The sequence below is a fragment of the Aethalodelphis obliquidens genome, unplaced genomic scaffold, assembly GCF_003676395.1.
Source record: "Aethalodelphis obliquidens isolate GAN/ISIS:26980383/991018 unplaced genomic scaffold, ASM367639v1 scaffold43, whole genome shotgun sequence".
NCBI classification, from domain to species: Eukaryota; Metazoa; Chordata; class Mammalia; order Artiodactyla; family Delphinidae; genus Aethalodelphis; species Aethalodelphis obliquidens.
Window position 1 is genome coordinate 15,565,668 of NW_020837987.1, and position 17,585 is coordinate 15,583,252.

Sequence of the window (17,585 nt, forward strand, 5' to 3'; positions counted from 1 at the left end):
CTCCTGAATCAAGATGTGACAATTTTATCTTTAGTTTTTCTTAGAACATCTGGCTATACCTTATTATTTCTATAATGCTGCCACTGAGGTTAAAAATAAGACTATCTAGAGTTAGAATATACAAAACCTAACCTCCACCATGCCTCCTTTATTATTAACACATAAAAGTCACAACAGTAAGCCTGGTGATAAAAGTTTACATTACCGTGATGTACCCAGTTTATCTAAGTTTCCACTCCACTAGCTCCCCAACAAATACTTTCAAACATTGGTCTCCACATGGCTGGTTTCAGGCCAATCTTTTGACAGTCCCCACGTGGCCTTGCACATTTCCAGTTTCTTGCCATGTTTCCTTGTCATCTTAATTCAAAACTGAGCTATTTCTCTCACCTAAGATACTTTATGATACTATCACTCTTCATTCTCTCTATACCACTTTAGGCTACTTTTCTTCTAAATTTCTGAAATAGTCTCTATATTTACCATTTACTTGAATTTTGTACAGCCTTCAATGATAGCAGAAACATTTCACATGTTAAAAAGCTTAATTTGTAAATATTACATGAAGATTTGTCCTAGCTTTGCTCATAAAATCTTTGCTCTGAAAGACATTTCTTTGTTTCCCACTAAATTTAGTCTCTTCTATCAAAGATACTTAGCATCATCTTCCGTCTGTTTTTTTCCCCTCTCACACTCCATATTGTGGGTTGAATATGTCCCCCAAAGACATGTTTAAACCCTAACCCCTAGTAGCTATGAATGTGACCCTATTTGGAATCAGCGTCTTTGCATATGTAATCAAGTTAAGACCAGGTCAAAATGGATTGGAGTGAACCCTAATCCAATGACTGGGGTCCTTCTAAGGAGACAGAGATTTGGCTACAGACACAGAGACATACAGGAAGAAGGTCATGTAATAACAGAGGCAAAGACTGGAATGATGTGTCTACAATCTAAGGAACATCAAAGATTTCTGGCCACTACCAGAAGCGAGGAATAGACAAGAAAGGATTCATTCCTAGATCTTTGAAAGGGAGCATGGCTCTACCAATACCTTGATTTTCAAATTCTAGCATCTAAAACCGTGAGAATACATTTCTGTTGTTTCAAGTCACACAGTTTGTGGTAATTTGTTACCTAGGAAACAAACATACCCCATACCTACTTAAGTGGCAAATTCAGTCTTTATTGTTCCAGAATCTTCTCATACCATCCTCAAGCTGGGTTGAAGTCACCAACAACCAGGTCTCACATCTGGTTTTCTGCTTCAACACCTGCCTATTCCAGTCTATTTTCTACTGATAGCCAAGGTGATACCTCTAAAACATAAATTATATCCCGTCACTGCTATACCCTAATCCTTCTAAAGGTTTTCTCATTAGGAGGAAAATCAAGTGTTTGAAATGGATGACAAGGCCCTATGTGACCAAATGACCTATTGCAAACCCCCAGTTATGACCCCATTGACCTCATCTCTAGTCATTTTCCATGCTGATGGTTTGGTGTTTACAGTCGTTTTCACCACCAGACATAGTATCTGTGAATTTTTTCCCATTTATTTTTATTGTGATAAATTACACATAACACAAAATTTACCATCTTAATCATTTCTGAGTGTACAGTTCAGTGTATTAAAATGCATTCACAATGGTGTATAACCATCACCACTATCTCTCTCCATTAAATCTTTTCATCTTATAAAACTGAAACTCTCTTTTTGTTAAATTTCTGCCTCCTCTTTGAGAGTGGGGACTTAGGTGTTTGATAGAAGAGAAATTTCTATGTCATAGTAATATGGTCAACTGGGACTTAATGCCATCAGACTATGAGGAGGAAAAAGATAGCTTTAGGGAAAAGAATCCAGCAACATCTAAAGTTTAACTAAGAGAATGATTAATTAACAAATATGAAAAGGAACTACAGTAAGGTGGGCATGAGGTTTTATGATTTCGTTTAGGCTAGGAAATGAGAATGAGAAATTTTAGAAACGTCTTTCCTAATTACACAAAGAACAGGAACAGCAGAGGCATTAAATACAGGAGCCCAGAGGGTAGAGAAGATTCAAGGTAATGCCAGGATTTAAGATGTACAGAAGTACAAGAGAATCTCAATTTTAAAAAGGATGTTGGAAAGGGATTTTCTGGGAGGGAAGATGGTTCTAGTTTCTCACACAAAAAGAGTGAACTCATTGGGAATTGCCATGGAGACAGGTTAAAATATATGGTACCAGCAGGTATATTAGACAGTGTTAAGGGACATGTCAATTGCAAGTCTCCACAAAAAGCTTAACACATTTGAATAAAGTAAGGTTTTATAGCCTATGAGACAGAGCAGAGGGATGACAACAGAACCTTTGAAGAATCTCAGAGGGGGTAAAAAGAAAAGTCAAGCAAGCAGATGAATACACATTAAGAGACCACATTACTACAAGAGTAAAGCACCTGAGGTGCAGTTGGATGTCGTAAAGGGAAATAAATATTTCACAATGGAGCAGAAAGGTGTATGAGTCAGAAGACAATGATGAATTCAAAGTTTTGTCTGAGAAGAGAGACACGGAAGGAGGAATTTCATACCAAGAGATGTGAAAGGAACATAAAATCATACTCTAACAAGTGAAGAATGGGAGGATTTGAAAAACCAAGCAAGAATAATCCTAGGAGGGGGAAAGTTGACATCTAAGAAGAAATAAACAGGGATTCATTCCAAGATGAGATAAAGTGGTATACTTTCCTCTAAGTTCTTGCACAGAAAAAGAGCTCTCATATGAGGAAAGGGATACATGGAGGCTGTTTCTGTATCCTCAGACACCCTCACTACTGGGATGCCTTCTCTAAAGGACTAGAAAGTGATTTCCACAGCCTTCCCCCTCTTGCTGGTTCTGTCTCACTTACCTGGATGGGGGTGACTGTGAACTTCATCTTCTAAGGTCCATGGTGGTTCTCCTTGTTCCAACTTGGAGAGTATATCAGGTTTGTTAACTTGATACCCTGTTCGGGGGAAATAACAGAAGACTTAGGCTCATCAAATGGCACTAGGGATCTGTGATGCTATGAGAATGGTACACTTTAGGGACTGCACGGTCTGCATGTTTGGAAATTAAAGGCTTTTCTCTAAAACGCGGAGAGATTATACCTTCTCATCTGGGGCCGGGGGGGAAGAGACTGAAAATCTTCCACTTCAGAGCACCACAGACACAACAACTCTTTCAGAAGGTGAAGAAAGAAAAGTCACCATCCAAGGGACACAGGGGAGCCGTCCTCACCTACGGACACCAGGTTGCTATAGTTCTCCAGCATCACGTCCCTGTACAGGTCCTTCTGATCAGGGTCCAGGAGCTGCCACTCCTCCCATGTGAAGTCCACGGCCACATCCTTCAGTGTCAGCGATCCCTGTAACAACACAGTCCATGTGCCCTGTAACAACACAGTCCATGTGATAAGAGAGTTTCTCTCATTATTGAAATGGAAGGTGTGAAATAATAGAAAATATATATAATGTTCTATGTCCCTGGTTGCCGGCTTAACACTCCTAAAACCCTTGTAGTCTCCTAGGTGATAAAAGCACTAGGAGCATCTTTTGTCCTAACATTTGGTCTTTGAATTCAATCCTAATCTGACACTAACAACTCAGAGTTACCATCAGGCCCCACAGGCTAAAGAGCTCAGTCCCACAAGACTGCCTTCACTTCAGCCACCAGTCCAAAGTCCCAGATTCCAGGTTCCCTGCACTTGTGTCCAACTTAGCTACAAATTCGGGGGTTCTCATAAATTCCCTGCTAAGGTTTGATAATTTGTTAGAACCACTCACAGAACTCAGGAAATTATTATGCTTACTCTTATAGTTTATTATGAAGGACACAAATGAATGGTCACATGAAGAGGCTCATAGAGCCAAATCTAAAATGGTCCTGAGTGCAAGGGCCTCTGTCCCTGTTGAGTTGGGGTAAGTCACCATCCCAGAAAGTGGACTGTTTGCCTACTTGGAAGCTCTCTGAACCCCACTGGGATTTTTATGGACGTTCCATTACATAGGCATGACTGATTAAACCACTGCCTACAAGTGATAGAGCTCAATCTCCAGCCCCTCTCCTGTCTACGGAGATCAGAGGGTAGAGCCAGAAGTTCCAATCAAGGCTTGGTCTTTCTGGGGATCAGCTCCCACCCTGAAGCTCTCTAGGGGCCCATCCTGAGTCACCTAATTAGCACACATATGGCTCAAAGGGGCTTGTTATGGATAAAAAAAGACACTCCTATCTCTGAGGAAATTCCAAAGGTTTTAGGAACTCTGTGGCAGGAACCAGAGACAAAGACTATATATATAAAATTATACCACAACGAGTCATTTGTTTAATTAAAATAAAGGCAATTAAATAAATAAATAAAATAAAGGCAATAAGGAGGTGGGAGGTAACAACTAGATTCTTGGGGGGGTATTCTCTTTCATTTATCAAAATTTTATAAGCAATTGAACTTTTTCTGGTTAAATTTTCCTTATTACTTGATCAATTATTTCATTTTTAATAGCTCTATCAACTTGGGAATTTAAATTTAGTGTCAATACATAATAACCGTCATCACACACAAAAATACTGGTACCTCGTTGAATGGCACAGTAGCAGTACCACGATTAGATGTAATTGCTTTAAACTGACCAAACATCAATTTGATGATTATTATTTTGCTAGTTTCAATATTTAGATGAGTTCTTCTTTTCAATATAGTTCACTAATTTTATTCCAATTAAATATAACAACATCTAGTTCTTTCCTATCTACACAAAATATTTAACTTTTTTGGGCATGAAAAGTACAGTAATAACTAGATTTTGAACACATGGAAGGGCTCTGTATTTTCTGAGATAAGGTAAAGTTCTAAAGCAAACTGTGGATCTCAAATACCCAAGCCATTACCAAACAAGAATTTATAACTCCCTGTGGCCAAATCTGTACTGAAACACCCATTCTACAACCTGTTCACAGATGTCCTTTGATAACTGTGCAAACCTTACATTTTCCTGGGCACTTTAGGTTTTATTCAAGGATAAAACCAGCCCAAAACAAGTGTGGGTATATAAGTCACCAAGCTGTGGTCTTTTGAAAAACTGTGTGCACTGAATTCTACTTGGTCTAGTCCAGCAGAGGACTCAGAATAATCATATAAGAAACAGCCATACACAACCTGCTTGTATATCTACCAATATTAGAAGAATGCTATGAACACAATGAATGTTATCACCTCTAGAAAGAAACCATCAAAGAAATTTCCCAAGACTTAAGTACCATGAAATAGTGACATCTCCTGAGGAAATTATCTGCCTTCTCCTCAGATTCACTGCATATCAAATAACTTATCATGATTCTCTGGTTGCAGTGGCTGACAGATTACATGCAAGTTGATGGTTTATGTAACCAGGAGGGACCTGCAGAGTCATACATTATATACCAACATTGGTCATGTAGTACGAAATCTACGAACAATATATACCTGATTCTACTTCATCATGATTTTGAAGGTAGTTTATTTCTCCCCAGAGCCCATTTTTTCCCAATTAATACTTTTCATTTAATTGGACTGCTTTTTTTTTCCAGCCTTCTGGAAATCCATGAGGGAATCAAGAATAAAACAAACCAAAAGTCACCTGAGCCTTCATCATTTTCTTGTTTTGGGAAATGCCAAGTAACTAGGATGTTGTTTTTAGTCTCTTCTGGATCTGCCCTAAGTTTCTGTTCCAAAATCTCAGTCTCAGGTAACGGATGTCCCACGAAATGACCATATGCAACTCCAGGAACCTCCTCCTCATCCTTTACTTGATTTCTCTTGCTCCTCAAAGCCAGGACCTGTGGAGTGAAGAGTAAGTTCATTTGGGTGATATATTCCCTCTGGGCCCAGATGCTGTCACTGCTGTTGTTCACCCACCTTAAGTCAAGGCCAGTGCTTCTAACTGTCCCTTTATTTGATGCCCCTGAGGCAGTAAAACATAACAATCTAAATGGAGAGAGGTATGCCTTCTGTGAAGTATAAGTAGCATGAATGAGAAAGGGAATATGGGAAAGGAAAACCAGCACAGCACAAAGCCTGGCAGACGAATGGCAGAAGACTTCCCACACAGATCAGTTTTGGGAAAGAAGACATATAGAAGTGAGGCTCTGGACATTTTTTCCCCTTAAAATCACGTGTCCACATACTCCTTTGTAGTGGGTTCAATTGTGCCACCCCCCCCCCCCAAAGATATGTTCACATCGTAACCCCATGAACATGTGAATGTGATCTGATTTGGTAAAAGGGTCTTTGCAGATGTAATTATAGGGATCTCAAGATGAGAACATCCAGGATTATCCAGGCAGGCCCTAAAATCCAATGAGTGTCCTTATACCAGACACACTGAGAAGAAACACACAGGGAAGATGAGACCATGTGAAGACAGAGGCAGACATCAGTTATGCTGCCACAAGCCAAGGAATGTCTGGAGAATCTGGCAGAAAAGGAGAAGGAAGTGAATGGACGTTTGGCAGGTGTGCTGGAGGTCCCTAAGATGACGCCCAGATTCAGTGATTCCTTAGGACTCCCAAGATTTAGCACATAACTGATTTATTACCATGAAAGTATACAAGGCAAAATCAGCAAAGGGAAAAGGTGTGGCAAAGTCTGGGGGAAAACGAGGCACAAGTTTCCAAGAGTCCTGTCTCCATGAAGTCACAGAGGATATGCTCACTTCCCCAGCAACAAGTTGTAATAACTCATGTGAAATGTGTTAGCCTATTAGAGACTCAGTGCCCATGGCTTTTATGGGGGGCTATTCCTAGTACATATCCTAGTACATACCAAAATTCCAGAATCCCAGAGGAAAACACGTGTTCAAGACAAACCATATTGTTTGAAAGAAGAGTCTTGGCACAGTGAGCCACTCTCGATAGGGAAGAGTGGGAACCCTCCCAAAATCTAAGTTCCCAGATGCCAGCGGAAGGCATCTTGTCAGCAGGCCTTTCCAAGGAGAACAGTCTCAGGTCAGCTACGTCAATTCTGCACAGCAAGGAACCGAGGGTGTCTGCTACAATATATTAATAGATTAGAAAAGTCACATGATTGCCAAAATCGATGCTGAGAAAAATATTTCATAAAAATCCAACATCTAGGGCTTCCCTGGTGGCGCAGTGCTTGAGAGTCCACCTGCCAATGCAGGGGACATGGGTTCATGCCCCAGTCCGGGAGGATCCCACATGCCATGGAGCGGCTAGGTCCGTGAGCCATGGCCGCTGAGCCTGTGCGTCCGGAGCCTGTGCTGCACAACGGGAGAGGCCACAAGAGTGAGAGGCCCGTGTACAGCAAAAAAAAAAAAAAAAAAAAAAAAACCCAACATCTATTTCAAATATGAGCCCTGGGTATGTCAGGAATTCATTACTGCCTTAGCATGAAAAAACAAAACATGACCTATAAGTTTTTTTTTTAAATATATACTACCATCTCCATCTGTTTCTAAAACACAAAACAAGAGTATGTGTTGTTTGTGGATACATACACATCTAGTAAAAGTATGAAAATATGCATAATATATAACAAGATAGCAGTTATCCATGGGAAGAGAAGGGGAGAAATAGAAGATGATATGACTTAAGTTGTATCTGTATATCTTTCAAAAAGAAAAAGAACCATAATAAAAAAACAAAATTGAATAAATCCCACATATGTCCAGCTGAAAGCCAGAGATAAAAGCACTCATTAAAAAGACGGGTGGGTTTGTGTGTGTGTGTGTGCATGTGTTTGCGCATGCACGCACGTGCTAGTGCAACAATACCATTATTTTTCACCACTGTTCTGGAAACACTCCCAATGCAGTCTGATAAAAGAATCAAGTAAGAATTACTAACATTAAAAAAAAAAGTTACTAACAAAAGATGGAGGTCAACTTTAGTGAACACCAAAAATAAGAGTATTAAGTTAACTGACCAGTTATACTATCTATATGTAAAAATTGACAACTTCGTAGAGTGACATTAGCAAAAATGGTGGAGTAGATACCTCCAGGGGATTCCTCAGGAGCACTAAAAAAACTGACAAAAACTGTCAGAATCAACCTTACTGGAACTCTGGAAGACAGTCAATGGTTTACAGAAAAAAAGTGAACACCTGACCAGGAGAAAGGTCTCTAAAACAGGAGACTTTTTATGGCATTCTAAATTAGCCTTGCCCCCACAGCCATTGTGGCAGAGCGGCAGCCTGTATTCGTGGTGTGGATGGATACCTGGACCTGTAGGGAGCAAAGTAAATCTTGTCCCCAAGGAATTGTTTGTTTTGACCTATTTGTGGGTTCCCTAAAGGACTGACACAAGAGGCCTGCATACAACAGACACACGGAGAAGAACATGAGCTTTCACCTCTGTCTGGTACTCAGGCTCAGCAGAAGCAGGAAAAGAAGCCTAAGGCACTGTTATAAATGGCCTGGCTAAGTTTGAAGGATTGCCCCAAACGGAGCCAATATGCAAAGAACTTAAAATCACTTTCTTTTCTTTTTTAAACTCAAAGAGTTCTACAGTGAGACACATAAAGTTCAAACTATCAAAAGCCAAAGATAGAGAATCTTCAAAGCAGCAAGAACCAACTGTCATATGCAATGGATATGAAATAAGATGAACAGCTGATTTCTATCAGAAACCACAGAGATCAGAAGGCAGTGCGTTCCTGGGACTTCCCTGGTGGTGCAGTGGTTAAGAATCCACTTGTCAATGCAGGGGACACAGGTTTGAGCCCTGGTCCGGGAAGATCCCACATGCCACAGAGCAACTAAGCCCACGCACCACAACTACTGAGCCTGCCGTCTAGAGCCCACATGCCACAACTACTGAGCCTGCATGCCACAACTACTGAAGCCCACGCACCTAGAGCCTGTGTTCCACAACAAGAGAAGCCACTGCAATGAGAAGCCCACACACTGCAATGAAGAGTAGCCTCCTCTCGCCCCAACTAGAGAAAGCCAAAAATAAATAAATAAATTGATAAAAAGAAAAGAAAGAAAAAAAAAGGCAGCGCCTTCTTAAGTCAAAGTGCCAAAAGAAAAACGTAGGAGGTAAAACTATTAAACTCTTAGATGAAAACCTAGGCATAAATCGACCTGACCTCAAATTTGGGCAACAGAGCCTTAGATATGACACCAAAAAATACAAAGAACAAAACAAAATAAGACTTCATCAAAAAATCTTTTAAAATTTATTTTATTTATTTATTTTTGGCTGCATTGGGTCTTCGTTGCTGCGTGTGGGCTTTCTCTAGTTGTGGCGAGTGGGGGATACTCTGTTTTGGTGTACAGGCTTCTCACTGCGGTGGCTTCTCTTGTTGGGGAGCACGGGCTCTAGGTGCGCAGGCTTCAGTAGTTGTGGCTCGCAGCCTTAGAGCGCAGGCTCAGTAGTTGTGGCACACGGGCTTAGTTGCTCCGCGGCATATGGGATCTTCCCGGACCAGGGCTGAAACCCATGTCCCCTGCATTGGCAGGCGGATTCTTAACCACTGCACCACCAGGGAAGCGCCTAGACTTCATCAAAATTTAAAAGTAGTCTGTATAAGATGCTACCAAGAGAGTGAAAAGGAAACCCACAGAATGGGAGAAAATATTTGCAAATAATATAACTGATTAAGGGTCTAGTGAGCAGAATATATAAAGAACAATTACAATTCAATAACAAAAAGACAATTTAAACAGTGGACAAAGAGACTTGAATAGACATTTCTCCAAAGAACGTATAAAGATGGCACATCATTTGTCATTAGGGAAATAGAAATCAAAACCACAATGAGATACCACTTTACCACTTCATAACCAAAAGCATGGCCATAAAAATAAATAAAATAATAAGTGTTAGCAAGGATGTGGAGAATTAGATTCCTCATACATTGCTGGAGGCAATGTAAAGTGGTGCAGCCTCTGTGGAGTACGGTTTGGCAGTTACCCAAAAAGTTAAATACAGAATTACTATTGACTTAGCAATTCTGCTCTTAGGTATATGCCCAGTAGAACTGAAAACAGGTATTAAAACTTGTACTCAAATTTCGGAGCTGCTCTACTCATGATAGCCAAAAGGTGGAAACAACCCAAATGTCTATCAACAGATGAATGAATAAACAAAATGGGGTGTCTATCGACAGATGAATGAATAAACCAAATCCATAAAGTGAAATATTAGCCATAAAAAGGAATAAAGTACTCAAAGGAGCTACAACATGAACCTTGAAAACAGTATGTTACATGAAAGAAGTCAGAAGTAACAGGTGACATATTATATGATTCCATTAATATGAAATGTCCAGAATAGGCAAATCTATAGAGACAAAAAGGCATTTAGTGCTTGCCAGGAACTGGCGGGGGAGACAGGAATGGGAAGTGAGTACTTAATGGATGCATAGTTTCCATCTGGGATGATAAAACAGTTCTACAACTAGATAGTGATGATGTTTGTACAATGTTGTGACTGTACTTAATGTCACTGAATTATACACTTTAAAATGGTTAAAATGATAAATCTTATGTTAAGTGTGTTTTACCACAAAAAGAAATTGATAGAATTATATAAAAGAAAATTGATGTCTGTTACATGGCGGAACATTTTAGTGGAATATTTTAACACTGTATACTGAAAATTTCAAAATAGTTATCATTGGTAATGAAAACTTTTACTTCTAGAAATTTCTGCAAAGGAAATAATGGCATAAGCATGCAAAGATACATATTCCTATAAATGTGTGTATATATATACATAAATGTATACATAATATATTTATATTTATATACTTATACATAAATACTTTATGTATACATAAAGTATTATATAGATGCAGTGATAGAGGATTAACTGATTAGTATAAACTTTCAATGGAATACTGTGCAGCTATTTAAAACATTCTATATGTAGTGAAAAAATATGTAACTCAAAGTTATATGTAGCATAAATGTTTTTCTGCCATAATACAAAATGTGTAAAACATGTCTGAAGAAAAACGCACAACCTAAAAGTTGAGAGTTATGTGTTATTCAAAGACCTTACGGGGACTACAGCCTGGGAGGCAACCTCTCAGTAGCTGAGGAACTGCTGAGGTAAGGTAAGGAGGACCCAGGACATATACATAAGTTTTTGCTGAAAAAGAAATATGTAGCTGAATGTGAAAAGATAACTGCTAATCACAAAAAAACCGTATCTCAAGTTAATGATTTTAGTGGTTTTCTATGTATGGGAAGATGCAAGAGTCTGGGCTCGTTGAAATTATTCCTTAGATATGCATCTTAACAATCTAGGGCCAGTATCCTGTTTTTCCCCATCCTGAATTCCCCTCTGGGTGCACCATGGTTGGGGTGGGGGCGTGCTGATGCAGTGGCTGATGGCGGGCAACATTCCTTGTTTACTGGAATGGCAGGTGATATTTTTGTGTGCATATATTTATACAGACATACCAAAAAATACCGATACCAAAAAGTTAATGTGATTATACCTAGATATTATTAGATAGGTCATTTTATTTTCTTAATTATCTTTTCACAAGTATGTAAAATATGTGTAATAGAATATAAAATTATTGTTGCCTAATTATTACTGTAAGTTTATCATCTTTTAAGTTTTCATTACAAAAAAATGAGTAAATGACATGAGTGATAAATTTTACAAAGTATGAAAGTACAAACACAGAAAAATAGCAGCTGTTTATTTCTACCATGTATGTGCCACTAACCGTCACAATTTTATATATTTTAATTCCCTTAATTCTCAGCAAACTTGAGAGAGGGACTAAACTTTTATTTGCACAAATGAAGAACAAGACTCAGGTTCAGTAACTAAATAAGTGTTCTGGACCTGATTCCAAATTGTGGTGGAGGGAAGGGGGTCCCCCCCATACAACGAAGCAATTCTCCTGACACCAGCTGGGCATCCTACTTCAGTTCAGTTCTGACACTATCTGCCCAGAGACAGCATCAGATCCCACAGGTTAAGGGTTCAGTCACACAAGACTGCCTTCCCACCCCCCCTTCACCCACCCACCATCACATAAGATGCCATTCTCAAGTCCAGATTATTACCTGTACTTCTGACCAACTGGCTATAAATCACAGGTTCCCAAGATCTTCTCCTCAGGTTCAATTAATTTTCTAGAGTGGCTCAAAACTCAAATATTTTACATACTAGATTACTGGTTTATTATAAAAGAATATAACTCAGGAACAACAGGATGGAAGAGATGCAGTGGGGAAGGCATGAGGAAAGGGTATGGAGTTTCCATGCCCTCTCCAGGAAAGCCACTCTCCCAGTACCCCCACGAGTTCACCAACCGGAAGCTCTCTGAATCCCTTCCTTTTAGGTTTTTAAAGAGGCTTCATTATATAGGCATGATTGAGTAACTGGCTGGCCATTGGTGGTTGATTCAATCTCCAGCCGTTTCTCCTCCCAAGAAGTCAGGGAGTGGGACTGAAAGTTCTGACCCTCTAATCACATGGTTGGCAGTACAGACAACTAGCCCCATCCTTAGGTGCATTCCAAAAGTCACTCCATTAACATAACAAGAGACACCAAAATCACTCTCAAAACTTTGAAAAGTCCAAAGGTTTTAGGAGCTCTGTGCCAGAAACGGGACCAAGACGAAATATTTCTTATTGAAAATCACACTATCACAGTTATTCACCCAAGTCATCAGTAAGAGCAAGAATCCAGATTTTTAAAAGCCAGATTCATTTCATTCACAAATCCATACATTTGTCACTGGGACAATATTATTTGGAAATGCTCAGATCATCATTCACTTGGAAAATATAAAGGAATTACTTAAGCTATTGGAAGAACTGTAGTTGATAGAAACGCTTAAGTATTTAGGGGAAAGTATACTGATGTCTGCAGTTTACTTTGAAATGTACCAAAATTTTTTTTAAAAAAGAAAGAGGGACTTCCCTGGTGGTCCAGTGGGGAAGACTTCGAGCTTCCACTGAAGGGGGCACAGGTTCCATCCCTGGTCCGGGAACTAAGATCCCGCATGCCGCCCGGCGAGGCCAGAAAAATAAATAAATAAAAGTAATCAAAAAAAAAAAAAGAAAAACAAGATGAATTAATGAATGGAGGGATGGATAGATAACTGACAGAGCAAATATAGTAAAATGTTAATGGTACAATCTAAGTGGTGGGTATAGTACATGTGCACTGTAAAATTCATTCAACTTTGCTATGTTTGGAATTTTTCATAATAAAATGTTAAGTTCTTAATTTCATAATGAACTGTTGAGTTGGAAAAAGCTATTAGTAATCATAAAATTTCAGTGTAGTAACCAAAAAAGAAAGTATTTAATAATATATTTTTAAATTGTTTTACTATGTTAAAGAAATTGAAAGGAGATAAAAATTAGAAGAAAAAAAAAAAGACCCTAATTTCAATTGCAACAAAGGCAAAAAACCAAGAAGGAGATGTGGGTCAGGGAAACAAACCCTCGGGTAAATACCAAATCCTAATGTAATCCTAAAAGTAATAACTAAGAGAATTTGTATTATGGAAATGTTTAAAATATGAAATTAACTTTTTAAAAAGAGGCAAATTACACCTGTTTCCATAGTTTATCTGAATTATGAAAATTAAGAGAAAATAACAAGACAAAAATTGAAATATACTAACATTTGAATAAAAGTTGGGAAACAGAATTTGACGGACCAGAAGGGTTATTTTACTGGTGTCAAAAAGAATCTGAAGGGCTTCCCTGGTGGCGCAGTGGTTGAGGGTCCACCTGCCGATGCAGGGGACACGGGTTCGTGCCCCGGTCCGGGAAGATCCCACATGCCGCGGAGCGGCTGGGCCCGTGAGCCATGGCCACTGGGCCTGTGCTCCGCAACGGGAGAGGTCACAGCAGTGATGGGCCCGCGTACCGCAAAAAAAAAAAAAAAAAAAAAGAATCTGAAAAGAAATATTCAAGTAAACTCTCAGTAAGGAGGAAAGAAACCTCATCTTAGAAAGTTTACCACTTTAGATTTGCTTAATGCTTGATCTCCCTAAATTTCGTATCCGTGGGGACGAAAGGAGAAGGTGATGTAGCACCCTAAGGAGACTTCCAAAGCAGTCCTTGGAGAGGAAAGTGGGCTTCAAGGACTGAAGAGAATTGTAGCGTTCATCTGGTCTATCTCACCCCTGGCTACTCCGTCACTGAGCGCCAAATTAATTCAAACACCACCTACATTGACAAATACCAACCCCCCTCCCGTTCCCAATGACTGAGCCCTACTAACAAAGTGAACTGCAAAGACCCCAAACTCTGACCTCAGGACTCTGAGTCCTTGATTTCTATGGACCTTTAATGCACGACCACGAGAGCTCCCCCATGCCCGACAGCAAAGGCATCCCAACTTCAGACCCATGGTGCCAGACCACCAGCTCTCCCCGCGGACTCTGCGGCTCCTACCTACACGGACGCCCACAGATCCTCTCTCACCCCTTAACCTATCCCACGGAGAGAGTCACACACTGACCTGATTTCCTCTTGATCCCACTCCGATCTCCTAGCGGCTACACTTGTGAATCCTCTCATTTCGGGTTCTCTAAAGCCAGCTTCGGCACCGGACTACGGCGGCCGATGAGGGACTGAAACTTTTCTACGCAGCACGGACAATTGGACTTCCGGCTGCTTCTTAGAGGGTAATGTGTCTGCGCCCTCTGCGCCTCGCCTCCCTGGGGGCAGCCATCTTTGAGTATTTATCATTCAGAACAGAGATAGCTGTTTCTGCGCCACTAATCCGTATGGCTCGAGACCAGTAAAAGGCCCCTGAACTGTTCCCTCACCTGATACTTCATCCCCTGTGTGGCGAGGCTGGAAGAGTTGCGAACAACACTGCACAAGCTACATAGTTTCAAAGGCTCGAGCTTATACAAGGCAAACATGGCGCGGGCGCCGTCCACTTCAGCGGTCAAGAAAGAAACGCCCAATGAGCGCGGCCATGTCAGAGGAATTTCAGGTGTCCGTACAGCGGAGAACACTCCCCCTCTCCCCCCAAAGTGAACAGGAGGATGGCCCGCCAAGCTTGGGTAATAGAAGGGCCCATGACAAGTCCCTGCATCTCAGCTTGTGAGGTTAGACTTAGCAGGTGAGTGCGGGTCAAAGTGTGAATTCATTGTCGAGGTTGTCTTTTGTTTCAGGCCAGTTCGGAAAACACCAAGTGTTGAAATTTGAAATTGTGGTCTATGAATTAAGTGGATACAAAAGCTACTGTGATGCTGTCAGAGCATCAGCAATGCAGTGCCAATATTTTTTGAAGAAATTGCTGTTGAACACAAATTCGTGTGCTAAGCAAACCCAAATGTTGGACTTTGGAGCAGAGAGAGGTTTATTGCAGGGCCAAGAACGGAGAATACGTGGCTCGTGCTTAAAAAACCCGAGCTCCCTGATGGTTTGGGGGGAAGAGTTTTTAAAGGTAAAATTTGGGGTGAGGGCTGCAGGATATGTGACTTTCTTCTGATTGGTGGTGAGGTAATAGGGCGGTGTCCAGGAATCTTGCTCAGCCTGAAGTTACCATCCTCTGCTTGGGTGGGGGCCTTAGTTGCTACAGAACTCAAAGGTATATTGTTATGTGTATCCCTTGAGGAGGAACCAGAACCCTGCTTTACCGCGGCACTATTGTTTCTTGACTGTTTTTCCTTTGTTACTGCGTTCCTTACTTCCCTAATTAGAAGCTATTTGAATGTGCCCTTTGGAACTCATGGAATGTCTAGGAGGCTGAAGACTTTTTCCTACGAACAAGAAAGGGGGGACACAGAAAGGCTTTTATACCCGGGAGGACCCACAGAGTTCTGCTAGGTTTCAAAATTACACACAACCATTCTTTCTGGGACTATGTCATCAAGGTCTTAGCACCTCTGCTTGTATCTGAGATTATTGGGAGACGATTCTGGAGCATCTGTGTTCTGCTTTGTCACTTTTTTATGTCCAGCCCCTTCTCTCTGTTTACCCCTTACGCTATCTCTGCATCTTAGTCCAAGCTCCTTCCAGCTATAGCAGCAGTGAGCTATTGTTGCCGGAGAAGGGGGGGAGCAAGAGAATGGTCACATCCCAGGTCTCAAGAGACTCCTTGGCTTCTTGCAGGAAAGAATTCAAGAGCGAGCAATAATAAAGTGAAAGCTAGCTTATACGGAGAAGTACACATTCCATAGGCAGAAGGTGAGAGCTGCCCGAGTAACTTCATAGGCTAACAAGTGGGAGGATTATTGCAGCTGTTTGGGGGAAAGGGCAGGAATTTTCAGGAATTGGGCCACCACCCACTTTTTGGTCCTTCTTGTTCAGGCTTGGAACTGTCATGGCACTGGTGGGTGTGTCATTTAGCATGTTAATGTATTACAGTGAGTGTATAATGAGGTTCAAGGTCTATGGGAAGTCAAATCTTGGGCCTAGCAAGTTCTAACCAGTTTATATCATATCGTCAATGGCTATGTCATTCTTTCAATGGCTGTGCCCTGCCCCCTTCCTTCCTGTTTCACTAAGGCAGAGACAAATCAAGTATTCCTTACAAACTTTTAAGACATATAAGTCGGTCAACGGTAACTTTACAGATATGTCCCCCAAAGCTATTAAAACTATCCTATCAGGTAAGACTTGCTATAATTTTTTTTTTAAGTTGAAAGAAATAAAATCTGAGAACTGACCCTCCACAAATTGGCCTGCTTCCAGTTAAAAGTGAAGTTTAGTGTCTTTTCCTGTTAATTGGCTATTCAGAATCACCTCTTCCATGGATATTTGCCTATTGATTTTTACTCTGTTGTCATTTTCTTATTGATTTGTTGACTTAAAGACACACAACATAAGAGTTGTGAGTTGTAAGTTTTATTCAGGTTCTTACTGAGGATCATAGCCTGGGAGGCAGCCACTCAGTTCGTATAGCATATAGGTTAGGGGGTCCTTGGAGACAGAGAACCAGGAATGGCTTTCTTGACATGAGAGGACCCATTTTGGCCTAAGCCATTTTGTCATCTAAGCCTAGCCATAATTCTTGCCCTTGAACAGGTCTCAATAATCAATGATCTTAAGGGAACAAAGGAATGCTGGAACAGAGGAAAGGCAGTCAAACAATAGTGCAGTGATAAAGCAGAGTTCTAGTTCCTCCTCAAGGGATATACATAATAATGTATCTTTGAGTTGCACAGGAACTAAGGCCCTCACTTAGGTAGAGGAGAGAATGATGATCTTGACTCTTCTGACTTCAGTCAACTAAAGTTTGGACACTGTCAACTTTTGCCCCAGTTTTATGCTGAATTCTCCTCTGCTCAAGCCCCTTCTTGAATATGCATGTACCCTTAGCTTAGAACTTCCCCAGTTTTGCTGTTCCGGGGAGACACTGCTTTGGAAAATATCCATGGTGTTCTTCTTACTTACTACAAGTAATAAATCCTTCCTTCTCCCCATCTTTGGCTTGGTTGTGCCTGTTGGCTCGGCAGTCACCAAGAGATGAACCCAGTTTTGTGGTGACATTAGCTCTGAGGAAATCGCTCTGAAGAGGTAGGGGAGAAGCCCTTCTATATATGAGTTTTGGCTAGGAACTACATGCAGTCAGGCATACATCTTGGTAAAAGATTTATTGCTAATCATAAAGAAAA

General features: G+C 40.6%; 1 protein-coding gene across 3 annotated transcripts in view; it reads right to left on the reverse strand.

Annotated features, from left to right (window-relative positions):
* The window catches only part of LOC113605691 (zinc finger protein 577-like), a 47,376-nt gene extending 32,781 nt beyond the window's left edge, over positions 1-14,595 (reverse strand). Inside the window, exons 1-4 of one of the 3 annotated variants that reach the window (XM_027079216.1) lie at positions 14,474-14,595; positions 5,638-5,836; positions 3,263-3,389; positions 2,892-2,987 (exon numbers count right to left, since the gene is read on the reverse strand). In XM_027079216.1, coding sequence (XP_026935017.1) covers positions 2,892-2,987; positions 3,263-3,389; positions 5,638-5,652 — 238 coding nt within the window. In that variant the 5' untranslated portion in view covers positions 5,653-5,836; positions 14,474-14,595. Of the gene's footprint in view, positions 1-2,891; positions 2,988-3,262; positions 3,414-5,637; positions 7,125-14,473 lie in introns of those variants that run through there. The other 2 variants (XM_027079215.1, XM_027079218.1) reach the window with 2 other exon arrangements.
* Between the last annotated feature and the right edge of the window lie 2,990 nt (positions 14,596-17,585).